Source organism: Calonectris borealis, chromosome 14 (genome assembly GCF_964195595.1).
Source record: "Calonectris borealis chromosome 14, bCalBor7.hap1.2, whole genome shotgun sequence".
Classification (NCBI taxonomy): domain Eukaryota; kingdom Metazoa; phylum Chordata; class Aves; order Procellariiformes; family Procellariidae; genus Calonectris; species Calonectris borealis.
Genome location: NC_134325.1, coordinates 18,393,488 through 18,411,397, shown reverse-complemented (window position 1 = coordinate 18,411,397; position 17,910 = coordinate 18,393,488). Strand labels below are relative to the sequence as shown.

General features: G+C 36.7%; 1 protein-coding gene across 1 annotated transcript in view; it reads left to right on the top strand.

Moving 5' to 3' along the window:
* SHANK2 (SH3 and multiple ankyrin repeat domains 2) overlaps nucleotides 1–17,910 on the top strand; it is a 316,058-nt gene that overhangs the window by 267,951 nt on the left and 30,197 nt on the right. Inside the window, exons 17-20 of the mRNA XM_075163387.1 lie at nucleotides 4,170–4,305; nucleotides 7,195–7,275; nucleotides 7,636–7,644; nucleotides 10,651–10,671. Coding sequence (XP_075019488.1) covers nucleotides 4,170–4,305; nucleotides 7,195–7,275; nucleotides 7,636–7,644; nucleotides 10,651–10,671 — 247 coding nt within the window. The remainder of the gene's footprint in view (nucleotides 1–4,169; nucleotides 4,306–7,194; nucleotides 7,276–7,635; nucleotides 7,645–10,650; nucleotides 10,672–17,910) is intronic.

Below are 17,910 nucleotides of genomic sequence, written 5' to 3'. Positions count from 1 at the left end.
GAGGAACGTTATTGTTGGTCACGGTCTCTGGTTTGGAGCTTTAAACATGTGTGAGTCCCGGCTGTGAAGCACGTTGAATGCAAGCCCCAAGGCGCTTTCAGCTCTCTGAGAGCGTGTTCTCTGAGACGTGTCTGCCGTGGTCGCAGTGGTGAGGGGTGGAGAGGAGACACAGCGCACTACTTTTTGTCTCGGAGAACTGAATGTTTCATGCTGAAGTATATTGCACTGAAGCCATGAAATGACAACTATGTGAACAACTGATTCCACCAGCTAGGAGAAAGGATTGAAACCTCTTAAGTATGCGAAGTTATGGCAAGTATTGTTTGCTGCCATGTGTGAATATTTAGTGTCTTAAATGTATCCAGAAGTGCCTGGATTAACCAGCTGCGTGTACCTCCGATTATAGCTGCAAACTGGCCCATCCATATCTCCTCTAAATACTGACCAACGCATCAGCGTTGCTCTGCTTGCATTTCTTTTGTGTTAGCTGCCCTGAGCTGTAAGCTAACTAGTAATGGTGCGATCGCTGGGGGCGAAGGCTAGGTAGCACCGTCTCTCACCTGCTGTCCTTGCCTCTGTTGAGTGTCTTTTGATCCTTTTCGCAAGTGGTTCACACAGGGTTATTTTACATGAGGTACGTGAAAAACAGTGCTATAAGCCATGTGGCTGATAATACTTCAAGACATTGAACTACAATGCATTGCATGCTACTAGCAAATTATCTTATCTGGAAAAATTGTCTACTATGAATTTTTCTCATTTCTGTCTCCAGCTTGCTCTTAAGTTGTAATTTTCCTGTCTTGTAACATTGTACTGCTCTAAAAAACTGTGTATGTTGATTACATGAGGTGGAAAAAGCACTGACACATATCGTTGAAAAATGTTGATATTCACAAAAGTGTTCATCTTTTTAAACACTTCAAGAACATTTCCTACGTACCCAAAAAGTAAGTTCAGCTTGAGATAACTCAGGCTTCCAGTTTAGGCTATTTTTTAAAGACATTGGGTCTATGAGATCGTATTATTTCATAAATTATTTCTCAAATTCTCTCAAAGTACTCAAAGTAAATTCCATCCCGCTGCCCAAATGATGATAAAGTATGAATTTCAAGAATATAAAGTTCTGAGGCTTTTCCTGAGAGTTGGGAATGGATAGAGGAGAGTGATTGAAATTGTTGGCTGTCCCAAGGAACAGTTTTCCTTGCATCCGTGTTGGATGACCAGTTGCCATTGATGTAGCATGGAACCAGCCAGAGCACATACATATCTATTTTCACGTATTTATGAACTACATAGGAAAAAAAAGTTCTGTGCAGGAAAGTTCTGGGGAATAGTCGAAGGAAAAGAAGAACTTAAGGTTTTGCAGGGACAGATCACAGAAAATACGCTGAAAGACTGGGTTGAAGAAGAGGGAGAGACACAAATTCGTGCCTGCAAGCCATCTTGGCTAGTTTGACTGTTTATAGGACATCCTTCTAAGCACCTTGGCACTGAAAGCAAAAATATTTTTTTAATGTTTCAAAGAATGTGATCACATTTAATACCAAGTACACATGTGATTATTAAATGAATTGGCACAGGTGAAATGGATATCTATTTTACTGATTATAAAGATTTACCTTCTTCAGCTTGTTTACAAAGCCTGGGTGAGATGCAGTAGTCATCTCCCCACTGCCAAAGCTTGAAGTGGAAGCGGAGAGACAGTCTCGTCAAATTATTCACACCTGAAAAAGTTTTGCTGTATAATATCAGACTAAAACTATCAAACCAACCTGCTAGAACTCTGGTGTCTTACTGTTTAATGACCATTTCTACAGTCATTTGGCTTATACATAAAATATTGAAGAAGGTTAAAAGAAATAGAGAGTCTGTCACTGAAATCCTAGTTCCTTATAAGCTATTGACAATTCCGATGTTATTGCTTTGTAATCATGCTACAGTTTTACCCGCTGAGGGGCTAAAGATAATGAAGATGAGGTGCTGCTTTGCTGATTTCATGATTCTTTTGTTATCAAGTATTTCTGTAAACTCTTTGAGTTAAATAATCTTCAGATCTCCTCTCAATATTTTTATTTTTGCAATATAAATCTTTTTGGTACCAGCTTTTGTAACTGTGTCTTTTAAACAAAGCTGCTATAAACAGTCATTTACAGGTTCTGTTTCTGAGACAGCTTTAAAAAATGTGTCGTATATATTTGCTCTTGCTCTAAATGTTAAATATCATTGCACATAACGATGCGAACAGATGGTATGCTGCATAAGCTGTTTATCATTTTACACATTTATCACTTTACACTAGTGAAGTGTACATGTGTTTGATTAATATTAACTTTTGATTTATTTGGAGGTCTTTATTTTTTGACAGCATTAGGGGATATATTCTAATCTATACTGGCTTCCAACCTTAAAATTTAATTCCAGTAAAGATACAGTAGATGCATTCTGTAGTTCTTAATTGCATGAACTTTTTAACTGTGGAAAAGAATTACCTGGTTGAGGTTTTACGACTGGAAGGAATTCGGAAGCAAACGGATAACTCTGATAAAATTTTTTAGACATTAAATTTAGATGCCATTGATCCAGCTAAATAAATACCGTATCTTTGAATTAAATACTAGATGCTAAGAAGGTGTACAATAAAACAAAACAGCAACAGTCCTATTCAAATCAATATTCTTTTATGTCCTCCACCTACAGAATGAGAGAACTTCATATTTGCCTGCTTAACAGGTCTGGATGTTCAGCATGTGTTACACCTACGTCACTGTATATGAAACTAAAAAAGCGTCTCAAAAAGCATCTCAAGCTTATAGACATAGTGCACGGACCATACTTTGAGACTTCTGACTGCAGCATTGTGTTAAAAATATGGTTTACTAAGATGTTATTTCATCATAGTGCATTTTGTCTCAGCTGAAGCCTGAAAAAAGGCAAGATTTTCCTTTGATACAATGGATGGAAAAATGATTTCAAGTTGGAATGGGTCTGCTTGTGCTTGTTGTTCTGCTAAATGGCAATAATATTTAATGAGAGATTTTGCTCTAAACTGTAAATTCTTTAGAGTGTGAGATGCCCAGCCTGTCAGAATAAATAGAGGAGGCTAAAAACACTTACTTTGAAAATGACTGTTCATTTTGGGAGGCACTGAGTGATCTCAGTGAAATGTAACTGAGTCAGTTGAATTTTGGATAGAGATCAAATTCCCAGCATGTATTCTGGCACATCTCTTCTTCACTGATTCCATTCCTCAATATCTTTTCTGTTCAAATAGCACATGCAGCACTTCAGTCTTATATGCTGCTATCATTCAGATTTCAGATAACTTTCAGCGACTTCTTATAGATTGAATGAATAAATAAATTACTTTTATCCATGCTTATTTACAGTTTTTATGCCTATGCTTTCTTCTACGTCTATTAATTAATATTATGGAAAGTTGTATACAGCAAAAATGATGATGTAGCACTAGGAATTACCCAGAGAGTATACATTTTAAAGTTTAATGTTGCAGTGGAGCTTGAAGTTTAATTGGCATAATAGCTGGTCAGGGCTTCATATAGTTAACTCCTCTTTTTCCGTGAAGACTCTTTTGGACTGCTATGGCCCGGTTGTCTTTGCTTCCAGGACATCAGATCAGATGCTGGGAAATGAGGAGAGTGCATATAATAAAAGAATGTCTCTTGCACATGAGAATTTACTTCAGGAATGAAAATCTTTGTTCCTGGATGATCTGAAAAGAAAAGCTTCTTAATATCTCATTGGTTGTGTTAGAGAGCATAAAATGCATGTAAACGTTTGTGGATAATGCAGTCATGAAAAATGGCTATCATTTAAGAAAATATTTTTAGTGTCTGAAATGCAGAGTTGTAACACACTAATTGTTGGAAATAAAATATGTAAAGGGAAAGATTGTAAAGGTTGAACTCATTAACTTTTTTTTTTTTTAATACTGGTAATTATAAAGAAATTAGTTGCATATTTCATGAAGAGCAAGCTTTGTTTTCCTGTTACCATGTCAGCTATATGCTGTTTCTTAAATATGTATTTTTATTAAAAGACAGAAATTAGGAATTCTGTATCTTCCTGTTCTTTCCACCTTCTGTTTTTAAAACTGAAATAACAGAAGTTTTCTGCATTTTGATCTAAAAGACTATTTGCTTTTTTTGCAGGTTAATAATGAGAATGTAGTGAAAGTTGGCCACAGGCAGGTGGTGAACATGATTCGACAAGGGGGCAATCACCTAGTTCTTAAGGTTGTCACAGTAACCAGGAATCTTGATCCAGATGACACAGCTAGGAAGAAAGGTACATTTTCCTCTTTTCCTAATGGAGTCCTTTTGGTCTTGCTCCATAGAAAACACTACGGATACGAAATTACTGTTTTATAAATTCTGATTTATAGATTTCACTTTTAAAATTTGGAATACCCTTCTCGTATTTAATTTAGAGTAATTTAATTCTGTTGACTTATGCATTAATATGTGACAAAAAGGGTAATATTGTCTTGTCATGCTTACCATGAAATTTCATCTTTATGGACCTTTATATATTTATATGTTTGAAGATCTTGTAGTAAAATTTCTTGCAGCAGTGAGAAAAAGCACAAAGAACAGATTATCTTTTATTAATTAATTCGAACGTACTTGAGCTGAGGTTAGTTGACTCCTCTTGAAATCATTGAGAACTTACGATTTTGCAAAACACACATTTTAGAAAGGACCTCTCTAAGAATAAGAAAAGTTAGCAATATGTTTAGACTGAAGTTCTGTTAGAAAAAAAGTGCATTTTAATGGGAAAATTCCTCTAGATGAATTCAAAGTAGAGGGATTGTTCCAGCCAGGGAAAATCCCTCCTCCTCCCATAAATAGATAACACGCACAGCTTCTTTTTCTGCCACTTGGCCGCTAGCAAGGAAGCACCTGCTCCAAGAGAGGTTAGTATAACATCATGTTATGGGAAAGAATTGTCTGATTACAAGCAGGAAAAGGAGTTTTTTCCAGTTTAAAAGCCTAGGGGTTTTTTTATATTAACTTTAATGGACGTTATGGTTTAACCTATATCATAATATTGGGCTACTCCCTTAAAAATTTCAACGTGTTTCCCACCCACCTACCCAAAAAAACACCACCAAAACTTCACACAAAAAGAAAAAAGACAGGAAAAAAATTGATTTTGCACTATTTCTTTTACCTTAGATACCCCTGAGTTTGCTCACGTAAAAGCTACTCTGGGAAGCCATTAGGCCCTCATAATTACCATTAAGCAGAAAAGATTGCTGCTGCTAACTAATGTTCAATACAGCAGGATCACATTTTTGAAAATTCCTGTTCCTCCCACCGGTTTCTTGAATTGTCACTCACTGCCGCCTGGCTCTTCAACTGAAGAGCGGGCTAGAAGCTGGCCCCGAGGGCTCCCTCTTTGTCCATGAGTAAAACTTTTTGTCTACACTGTAAGAGTTCATGACATCTACTGCTTTTTTTTTAAAAAAAGTAAAGCACCTTGCGGGGGAAAAAGGCTATATTAAAGTAAATAATGTCCAAACAAGGTCCTGCATTATTTTTAGCTTGGTAGAATTACTATTCACAGATTTGAAACAAACCTTTCACCTCTGCCTTTTGGGATGTGTCATATTGGCCTTAAATAGAAGTGCTGTTGTATACAACCCAAAGGGAAGTTGCTTCTATAAAAACAAACCAGTTCTTTGTCATCTTTCCAGAGCCTTCTATTGATAATGTGTCATTTGCCAAAAACATTCACTTTTGAATCTTGTCCCTTTTTGGTGCAAGTTGGTAGCCTTTCTTGTTACCCGGCAATTGCCGTTGTACCTTGGGAATTGTGTGGAAGGATTTTCTTGCCATCGGTCTCCTTTATGGTGAGACCAGTGTCAGATACCCAGCCTCATTGAAGAATCCAGTATTTTGTGCAGTTTCCCTCACAGATTTGTTGTCACTTCTCTTGTTGGGCAAGGGCAGACCTCAGACTGAAGTTAATATGTGCTGTACTTCCGCAGCCTCGTACCTGGCACTGAACCTGAGCTATATTTTTGCTTTCTTGTGACACACTGTCATTTAAGCCTCTGTAAGAAGATGATGGAGCTTAACAGGGAAAGGATGACGCTGACATAGTGGATATAGGTGATATGGGAAGAACGAGAGGAAATGGCCTCAAGTTGCGCCAAGGGAGGTTTAGATTGGACGTTAGGAAAAAATTCTTCACTGAAAGGGTGGTCAAGCATTGGAACAGGCTGCCCAGGGAAGTGGTTGAGTCACCAACCCTGGAGGTATTTAAAAGACGGGTAGATGAGGCGCTTAGGGACATGGTTTAGTGGGCAGGTGGTGTTGAGTTGATGGTTGGACTCGATGATCTTAGAGGTCTTTTCCAACCTTAATGATTCTGTGATTCTTTCCTCCATCACTCTTTCTTGCCCTCAAACTGCTTTGCCATCTTTTGTCAAAATGGTGTAGCCTGATGTATAGTATTGACCAAAACACTTAAGAATCTCTAATTTTTCCTGGTGTCCCAGAGCCATTTCTGTTTACTGGAAATCTCCAACTTTCCTACCAACATTGGCATAATCTTTTCTGATGTTACGCTCCTTTCTGACCGCCAGAAACATTGGTTATCAGGATACTAAAACACCTGCTGGATTTTAGCTTCTGTGATAGATGATTGCCTTGCTATTTTCAGATCTGATTTATTCTGAGGATCACCTGTTTTCCCTAGTCTCCCCATAATGATTAAGACAAATTTGAATCTTCTTTCTTGTATTTCTCAGATTTAACAGTTTCTTCCAAGATGAAATTAATCTGGCAGAGATTGGCTGGTCTCCAGGAGATTTTTAGCTATGTACATTTCTTAGAAGGAGGGGCACAACTGCTGTGAGGCACTTTCTCTAGAAAGCCTTTTTCCTACTGAAAAATAGAAGTGCACAGTTATTTAGCTTTAAATGTTTCTATGTATCCTGTTACATAAAAGCTTGCTGATGTGTCAAGCACCTACGCTAGAAGTAGAAACGGTATAGATACTCAGTACATGAAAAGCATCTCAGGGTTTTATCCTCTGCATGCATGTGTTTATTATTACCTTATTTAATGCAGCATATTGTTTTAAATAAATATGAAATTGTGTATGTGAATATAGTGTTTTAGAGATGTGTATTTACTTACACTGTATATCCTTCTGTTTAATGCAAAGCCCCACCACCTCCTAAGCGAGCTCCAACCACTGCACTGACCTTGCGGTCTAAGTCAATGACCTCAGAGCTTGAAGAGCTTGGTAAGAAAGTGTTTTTTGACAAGCATGCTGACATAATAGAAATGTAAAAAAAAAAAAAATTATGTATATATGTTAAATTGACTAGAAGGAACTTCACTGTGTACTGTATATAGAACAGAAAAAGGTTTTAAGAATGCTGCATCTTTGGAGAATTCAAATATGCATGATTTGCATGAATAATTTTTGTTTAAACTTGTGCCTTTACTGCTATGCAAGAGAATGTTGATACATTTTATGCATCATCAAAGTTTTGCACATCTACTAAAAAGTAATGCTGTATCATATTTTGTTAGCTTTGCTTTCTAAATTTTCAGTTCATCTAATATTGTTTTATTTTAAATTTCTGTGGCCTCTCATTAGTGGATAAAGGTAAGCTGCCAGAAGCTGTTGTTAAAAAGCTGACAGTGTTAAAGCAGCTTCAACTTCAACTTGTTTTCATTAGACTCTGATCTGAAAAAGTGCATATTATGATATCACTTTGACTTCTGTGCATGATATAAACTTAATTCTTCTCACTATTGGTAATAAAAAAGTATTGAGCATTCAGTCTTTTATTTGCTAATTTTAAGAAATGTGATTGTAGATTCCTTTGCTTGATCATCCACATTCTAGATATGCATAATTCTTTGGGAATTTTGATTTATTTTCTAGAAGTGAGGAAGGTAATAGTTCTTTTCTGTTAGGTCATTAAAAAGTAGAATTTCTGCAGCTAGACTAATAAATATGTTATGGATGGACCATATATGCAAAGAGAAAAGCCCAGTGCATATTTATGTGTGGCTATTACACTAGAACAGTGTGTTTAGCAAGTGATAATTGGGTATAAAAACAAACCACGTCCCTCATTGCAGAATAATAGTCTATCATATAATAAAACCATTCTTCCATGTACTCCTACGTTGATTTAAATACTTACATTTTATAATCATTTTTTTTTCTGGCATGGACTCATATGAAGGCCAACTGGAAGGAATCAAAGCCTTGTGGTCACTTTTTTTTCCCTGGAAGTCAATGTTTTCTGGGGCAGATGGACCCCATCTGTCCTTTAGTGAGCCAAATCACATAGCTTCAATGGGAGTTCTTACCAACAAAGAGGTGCTGAAGTGGTTGCTGTCTTCTCTATGGTATAACCACCACATGAAGACCAAAATGAAACAGTCTGATTATTTAGCTCTAAGAGATCTCAGAAAACTTGACTTTTCCGTGCCAGGAAGTTTAGGAGCCTGATTAAAAGTTTCAACAGTTTGTGAATGCTCCATAATTTTTCTTCCAGGATTAAAATGTAAAATACTATTTCCGGGGCCACTTCTTGGGTTTGGGTGTTGTCCTGGTTTCGGCTGGGATAGTGTCTCTCTATAGTCCTCTCCCCCATCTATATTGAGTGCACTGTTGTGGTAGCGATTGGCACCTGTTGTTCTTCGACTCTCAGCAACCCCACAACAGAATAAGACTATGAGAATAATAGTCTCTCACATCTCTTAGTATGACTATTCTCATACCAAATCCAAAACACAGCACTATACCAGCTACTAGGAAGAAAATTAATTCAATCCCAGCTGAAACCACGACAGGTGTTTTGATTTGTTTTCCTTTCATGGAGCGCTAAGAGGTTGTAAAACTTGTCTGGCTTATCAACAAACTTTCCCAAGGGGGTAGAAATACTTAGGCACCATTCTTCCCCCTTCTTTATCCTCTTCTGCAAATCACTTTCAAACTGAGGGTATTCTATTTCTCTTACTTTTCAATCTTACATAGTAGATACTGTTCTTAAAGCAGAGGGAAGCGGTACTCTTTTCTAGGGGAAAATAGCTTATTAATAGTAAAGTCACCTCTGCAACGAAGACCATCGTATTTTAGCTTTCTCACCCCTCTGTTCAGGTTATAGTACTTGATCTGCTATTTGTTCTCGTGGGCTGGCAGAAACCGCTGCAACTCTTGTGACTAGCAGCCGTGGGACATACTTGAATCTTTAAGCACATTTCCCGTCTGTATCTTTATCCAGATGGGGCAAGTATAACAGTGGCAAGACTTTACTATTCTGAAGAATAGTCCTGAAGCATGTTCCAGAAGTGTATGTCCCCTAATAAAGCTGTAGTAATACTAGAGCATGGCAGAAATTTGTCTTCTTCCTAAACGAGACTGTAAATACCAGTTCCGTGATACTCTGAACATTTGCCAGCCTAGCAAACAATATGACTACTGTTATAAATAACAGCTGTGGTCTACCTATTTTAATATTTGTCCTGTAAAAGGGCTATTATCAGAAGGAACAAGAATTCTTAAATTGCACAACTGAACAAGCTTCCAGAGAGAAAATGTTCTCACTATCATCAGTTAAAAGTTGTCTTCTGACATAAAACACAGATTGTATGTGTGTATTTATATATAATTTATATATCTTTATATGTATATGTGTATATATTGGACATCTGTATGAACTATGAGAACACCCACATTTTTATATCCATTAAACTATCTAATGAATAAGCATTTGTTTCATTACATATATGTGCAAACTAAATAGGAAGTATGTATAGATGAACACTGTGGGTGTTCTCATCAATATATATGTGTAATCTTTTTTCTGAACTGAAGGAGCTCATGGTCTCAATAATGTCTTGTGGCAAAGAATTCCACAGGCTAATTATGTGCTGTGTACAAATGTATTTCCTTTTTATTGGTTTTAAATGTGATGCCTTTAATTTTATTGAATGTCCCTTGTTATGTAATAGAAGAAAAAGATAAATAGAAATTCCCCATTTGTTTTCCTTTAGAGTATGTATTTTTGTAATTTCTCCTAGCTAAGCTAAACAACATCATTTTTTAAAAAATGTATACATCTTGCAGTCTTTACAGTCAGTTCCTTTGCCTGGCTCTGAACTCTACTTATGGTTTTATTGGCATGTTTTTAGCTACTCTGTTCTCCGTAATACTGAGCAGACCATCTCGGTTGTTCTCTTTCAAATGAGTTAATCCAAAATATGGGAGATAATGTGTGCTAATGATTCCTTTCCACTTCAATCTGCAAAGATTTGAAAATGCCCTATTATCATAGTTTGAAAGCCCTGGTATCAATAAATTGCCCCAATTACTGTTTTTAAAAAAGAATTTAGGAAAAAAGAATTGTACATGTATCCCTAGTATCTGCAGGGGAGCAATTTCCTATAGATAAGGTATCAACCCTGATAAACTGTGCTTTTGCCAAGCTGTTTATCTACTGTGGTTTGATAGATACTGCATAGTAGAGGCTAGCAGGGAGAGACGAACTTCTTAGGTGGAAGAAAAATGTTTATGCTCAAAATGACAGACAAGGATTTAGCATATAAAAATTACCTTCAGAATTGATTCACAGTTCATTCCCTTTCTATTTCCAAGCTTCAGTACGGAAGAAGAAGGGTAAGGGGAAGCATTTTGTCTCTTGTTTAACTTGTTTCTCACCTTTCCATAGTGAAGGATAATAACATAATGTAAATGTTGGCATATGGTCCAGTTTATTTTATGGTGTCAAATGTACATTAATTATTCTATATGTTTTTTAGTTATTTAGTTAATAAGTTGCAAACACACTAAGAACTCAAACAGAAGACTACATTTGAAAATATTCCCCACATTTCTTCCTTTTGTCTCCTTTCCTTCATCTTGCCTTTTTTTCCTTCTTTGTATCCAACTCTTTTCCAAACCCTTCCATATCATCTCCTCAGTTACTGTGCTAACTGGCAGCCACAGAGAATACGTGGCCAGTAACATATCCTCAGTGTAGTCCTACGTTAGTGATTTCACTTGTCTTTTTAATGGCCAAATGTTACTCCCATAACCACACTGTCTCTGTCTCAGGAAATAGGGATCTTGCACACAACACTTGAACTTTTGACCTGGAGAAAGGCTGCTCTGCACAATTTTAAGTTTTCAGTATAACATCTTCCACGCTGTCCCGTATGCATGGAGTGCCCTCCCTGAACTGATTCATGAGGCCACTTCTCCTTGAAATCTCTCCTAAAGACCCACTTCCCTGATGATCCCTCATCTAAGTAATGATGGCTAGGCAGAGGGGCAGGTAGAAATAGTGGTGCTATTTTGATAGTTTTTATAAATGTAACTGTATATAAATGTATACAGTTTGTTTGTGTTTAGCTGTATTTTTCCATACTCCTGTATGTCATTTTGCTTTCTTAGATTGTAAGCTCTCCTGAGCAGGGACTGTGTCATTCACACGTTTTCATGGCCTCTAGCCCAAGGAAGAGTCTCAAACCTCCCTGAGCCCCTGGGTGATAGCTGGTAAAAGAGCGTACGTCCTGCTCTTCGACAAAGTTCAGTGTCACAGAAAGGAAAGCTAAGCTGTAGGCAGTGTCTTCTCTCAAGAGTGAAGCTTTTGCTTTTTAACATTAAACAGGACAAAATTGGGTAATTTCCCACTCTTTATTTTTCTGCTCTTTTCTGACCCCCTTTCAGGTCGCTAACAGAGGTTCCAGCTAGCGATGTTTTCTATTCTCCATTCAGAGAATATCACAGAATAAACCCTATTGCTACTGGTATTTTTCTGAAAAATATGTTTTGGCAGCATATAAAAAAATCTTTACATTGTTATTGTAGAGTCTTCTGTCAACCAAAAATTCAGTTTTCTGGGTCATAGGTGAAGGGAGGCTTAAGATGAAAATAATGGCTTTTGTGGTTCTGTTTGGTTTTGATGGTTGTCTTTTGAGAGGGTCTGGTTCATTGGGAGGATAGGAGAAGGGAAGGACAGAGGCTGTATTTTTTGTGTTCAGGGTAGAAGATACGACGTTTGTGTCTAAAGAGATGGGTAATAAAATCTTTAGGTTCACAGCAGTATGGCATGGGCAGTATTATCATTTTACTGCAGTTACATAGCACGAATTACTAAAATGTAAACTGTACTTCATCTGTGCCACCGACTTTCTGCTTACAGTAGTTGCCTGACTCAGAGAGGTAGCATCCAACTTCAAACTGCATGTTTGGAGGGGATGTGTTTTCAATAGTACAACTGCTTTCTGGATTTTGTGGGATATCGGGGAGGGGGAAGAAGACGCCTTCTTTTTTCTTTTGTGACTTGTAGGTTTTCAAGAATTGTTGAATGAGTAAGTTACGGCAACATGTAAACTAAGAGTTAGTTGTAGCAGCAATTTTTTGGAGGCAGTACTTAAAATATAATTCTAGGTAATGTGTAGTTAGCCCATTAATACTGAAGAGTAACCAAAATATTCATGCAGCAAATTAAAATGAAGATTTGAAAATACTCTGAAAGAAAACATTAAAAGAAAATTTATTAAACTCCCAATGCATTTTTTTCGGTCATAATTTTCATCATCACTACAGAAAATAGGTATCATTAGAGTTTCAAAATTAATATTTTAAATAATAAATTTAACTCTGTTCATAAAAAGTTTGTGTGGCTCATGAAAAGCTTGTTTTTAAGGGGTTTTTACTTCAGTTTTTGTTTTGACTTGTTTATTGGTAACTTCTTGTGGATGGAGAATTTTAAAATGATATGGTACTTAAGGAACACATCCATAAAGTAGGATCTGTAAATGTCTAGCTACATGATTTAAAAGTTTCATACTCCTAAGCGTTTTTTACTGCCAGGAAATGGGTTTGATTTAGCGAGTAATTTGGGATTTTCATGAAAGCTAAAGTGGACAGTGTTTAATTTTAAAAACCTAATATAAAAATCCTCTAAGAGAAAGTACAAAATTAAGAATAGAGCAGCCTAAATTTTCATAGTGAAATGGGAATGACAAGATAAATAATTCTTCTGCATTAGTAAATATTACTTTGACAGTGTCACACAAGTGTCAGTTGTGAGCTAGAGGAGTGCTTTATTTGTTCTTAGATTTGATATGGTAATCAATATAAAATAATCCCTCGTTATGTGTTGATACTGATCTTTGGGTTTTGTTGTGGGCTGCAGTACCAAATACAAATGTAGGACTTTCCTCCTTTGAACAGTTTAGATGCTAGTACCACCTCTCAGATACAGAATAACTGTAATATCATCAACACAGAATATTGTTACCTGGCATCAAGTCTTAGCGGCATTTGAATAGAAAAATATCAGTTGATGGCATTCAAAAGAAATATTATTAGCTCTGTCTGCAATAAGCATTCACACTTCATCCCATTCCTGTTGTCCATTGTTTCAAAGGTGGCACATTCTAATGGCATCTGAAACAATGAAATTGCAGAGCAAATATATATAAATGAATGCCAAACAGCGGATTACCTTACAGTGTTATGTTATGTTTGAAGAAACCACTCACAAAGACGTCTGGGTTCAAAATTCATTTTTTTATTTCACTGTGGTGGAGTTGATGATGGAGATTTGTCTGCAGGAAACAATGGAAATACCATCAAAGCAACTTTTACAGCACTCACAACGTCGACTCCTTTGACAGTTTCCAGCATCTGCAGCTTCTATGTAGGAAGAAGGTTTTCTGATCTTCACCAGACACTGTATTTTAGAAGATGAGAGCAAAAGGCATCAGGCTTAATGAAGAATTCTTGAAGGGTATCCTTGTAAGTAATTGATTTGCATTACATATTTGAAATTCTAATGAGATAGCAATATAATAAGATAAAGGTTGTCATCAGGTTGTCATTTTTCACAAGCATAAAGCAGTGACTCTGGGTAGAATTTGTGAAGTATATGTGTGAAAAAATATGGGCCCCGTTTTTTGTTGATGTAGCAAGGTTACAGGTTTCATGACTTGTAGCCTAACTTGTGGCGAGTCCACAGCAGTGTAAGAAGGTGTGGGATTAGGACCATGCCTACGACATATGTGCTTTTAAAAGACTTTGTAAGAGAAAAGTATTGAAAATCAGCATGTTTCAAGGAGTACAACGCTAACCCTATGTCTTCTACTGAAAAAAAATTTGGCACCTAGCTGGCAATGTGCTGATTAGCAACTTTTGGCAGAGAATCTTAAATTAACAGGTAACTTTCTGTACTGAACACTTTTTCAAACCAGGGTTTGCTTAAGGTGGGCAGCTTTAACTAATGTTTTGAAAACACTGGGAATCCTGAGTAGAGGTCAGTTGAGTCTCTGTGTGGGTGTTCTCCTCATTTACGCTAGTATTATTTTGAATTTATCAGCTTATTCTTGAGTGTGTAGCGCCCTTTCATGATACTTGTTTTTCTTTACTACAGGACAGTAATTGAAAAGGTTTTCAAAACCTTTCTGCATCAGCCAAACAAGACAATGGTATAAAAGAAGTTGGAAAAGGAATTGTAAGTGTTAAAGAAAACATGATTTTTGTAGCATTTCGAAACAGACTAATTAAATACATTGGTATATGTGAGTGTCACTTGCTATACTCAGATATTATTAATTGAATATCTAACCGCATATTCAAGATCATGAGTGCTTGAGGAGCAGTAAAAATTGCATGTGTTTCCCAACATGGTACAGTTAGGGCAGTGGAAAGCTTTTTCAACACTTTTAATGTGTTCTCTCTCTTTTTCAGGAGCCAGGGAGATGAAGGACTTATCTCCCTCATCTCAAAACTCCCTTTGCTGCTATTTCTCTTTTTTTTTCTTCAAATGTTCATATACCCATGTTAATTAATTTCTAATATAATTAAAAATAAATGTTTTTAGATAATTCATCATAGTTTGTTTGGTTTTTCCCCTCGGTGTGGAAGCGTGAGAGTAAATGTAAGAACAGAGAAGGCTGCAAGTGTCTCAGGTCCTCCACCTTTCTTTTTGGTTTCTTTCAGTTGATTGTCTTTCTTTTGTGACTAGGCCAAATTTTCAAATGCTGTCTCTTAAACAGAACATCAAATTGCCACTTAAATTCCACCTGGCTTGCAGGGTAGGAGTGGGTATTGACTATATTCTCTGCTTTGTTTTTGTTCTTAAACAGAAACCACTGTTAGACAATGACCATTCCTCTTTCAAGGTAGGCTGAATTGTAAGGCTTCAGGATTGCAGGTGCATTTTAAATGCCTGTATAATTATTTCCTTAATTGAACATACTGTTAAAGAGCTGGTACTTGAAAATTGTATCTATAGAAAGAATTTCAACATATCAGTTTTCTGCCTTCCTTAAAATTACTTTTGTTGATGTGATTATAATATGTAAATGTGACTTATATGTGCTAATGTGAAGATATTTTCAGCCCTAGAAACACAAATAAGACTTTCTTTCAAGAAAGTTTTGATAGTTCTTTATTGTGAATACATACAAATAATTTTCATAAATCGTGTAGTGGTATTTATAGATACTTAATGTTAAATGATTAATTTTAGTCACTAAACAGTTCTTGTGTTTTACTGATTTATTTTACATAATTTTCCCTTTTTTGGATTTTAGTGTACTTTGTAGAGTTTACAGTATCCCAGAGAACATACAAGTATTTTTACTCAATTTTCGTAGAAGGAAAGTGTTTCAAATGGCTTATGTTTTTGACTGTATTGCAAAGCACTTTTGTTATTTCCTCATTATGCTAACTGCTAAAGTAATATTCTCTGCCTATTGTTTGCAGTATGGTTAATATGTGATTTTGGCATTGTGATTTAAGCACAATCCTGCAAATTGTTCATTTGGGGCGGGGCTGGAAAAAGTTAATTCCACATTAAAATGTGCTCGTGGTGGCAGATTTATGAGGATTAGCCTAATTGTCTAAACGAAAGCTCAAATCCTTCCATTTCTGTATATTTTTTAACTATACATTTACATGACATAACTGTAAGCTGAACTTGTTGTTTCTTTCCTCTAAATATCATCATAAACAACAAATTTGGATTTAAATCTTAACCTTTAGTATTCTTACTCTAAAACAATGCTTTAGCTAAAGGTTAGTCTTTAAATTCTTAGCAGTATGTTGAAGGCCTAGTTATACTTTACCTACTTTTGGTCTTTGACGAATTTTTATACATCTATTCCTATTTGAATAGCTAAAAAGACAGACGCTAGTTTTCAGTGGGCATAGCTAATGTAATGGAGATCCATTTTTAACCATCTGCAGATAGGACTCACCTGTTTTTCCCCAGAGGCACTAGAGATCTATTCATCAAGTACAATTGCTTCTATGACAAGCAACATTATCGTATGAACTTCAATAGTCTGATCACGCTTTCTTTTGAAATCAGTAGGTTCTCATCTTTCTGCTGCCACCCCATTAGTGTTGGAAAGCTGTTCTGGAGTTTTGTTCATCTGCTTCTTTGGAAGCCTTGTCTAGATTCCCATACCTACTCTTTGCCCAAATTGTCCTTTACGTAGTTCCCCCCCCACCAGACATTCACCCTGCAGTATTTATAAAGTAACTTCCCAGCTATTCTTTTACAAACTAAGCAGGGCAAGGTCTTTTGCATGTATAAGGGAAGTGACAAAAATCTAAAAGGAATACAATGTAAATAAGTGCACCTACTTGTTCTAGATGCTCCTTTTTTTTCAGACATGCAAACTTATAATTATACGCGTAATCACTCCTGGTCTTTATCCTAAAAACAAGCTTCTTACAGTTAAAAAGAAAAGAAATTTTAAAAATTAATCCCTAAGATAAAAGCAACACCACAGCCATATTTTTATGTAGTTTAAACAAATCTCTATGCATTTTTAATAAGCACACATAAAGACTACCCTTTTAGTTTTAGTACTGCTTATGTAACTGATTTTTGCAGATTATTGACAAGGAAACAAATTTTATCGGCTAATGAAAGAAACTAAACTAAACTTGCAAACACATATTTAGGGGAGGCGATGGAACAAAATATGTGCATATGCAGTACCTGACATTAAGGGCTATGTGCCTAGGCCTGTTGACACCAAGGAAGAATGAATGTCCTGTGTTCCCATCACTTTTCAAAAGGAAAAATACATGTGCCAAATATTTGACTGTGGTTGACTGCAGATGCTAGAAAAGGTGGGTGATACTACAGCATATAGGTGCAATTGGCATTGTATGAAGTTTTGCATAACTGATTGCGCCTGGTACAGTTTCTGTCTGTATCTATCTTAGGTATTTACAAGGCATCTATCACCTTGGTACCTAAGCAGTTTGAAAAATGCACCCACCCCAGGAGGCATGATGCAGATACAGGCAGAGGCCCAGGTCCAGAGCAGCAGAGGCAGGTCCCAGGAAGCTCCCCAACTGTGTTACCGCTGTTGTTGAGCTCCTGGCCCACTTGTTGTGGCCAAGGAACATCTCCACCTACCTGTCAGCAGGAAGACGGTACCCCACCCCTCACGTCCAGCTCCACTGGTGGGGAATCTGGAAAGGAAAGATAATGGAAAAGGCAACGATCCAGTAGCAGAGGTGAAACAGAAATGGTGGGATTTCAAAAGGAGGGATTCTTAAAGAGCAGCACATCTCAGGGGAGGGATCAACTGCCAGTCCAAGTGGCAGGTAAGGCACAACACAGGCATAAATCTCAAATGTTCTTCAGTGAACAAAAGTTAAAGAAATACCTCTGATGTCTCTAAAGTTTGTCTATATCCAAAGCCCTGCTCTGTTCTTGGCCTCTGTCTCAGTCCTCTATCCCTACAGCTGAATCGACTGTTCAGTTCTCTGTATATCTCAACCCAATAATTCCTACAATCCTAAATATGTCTAATAACAAACTTAAGACTCTCACTGGTAGTGAATGTTGTGGTGCAAAGAGTCAGCACAGTTTAGCAGTGC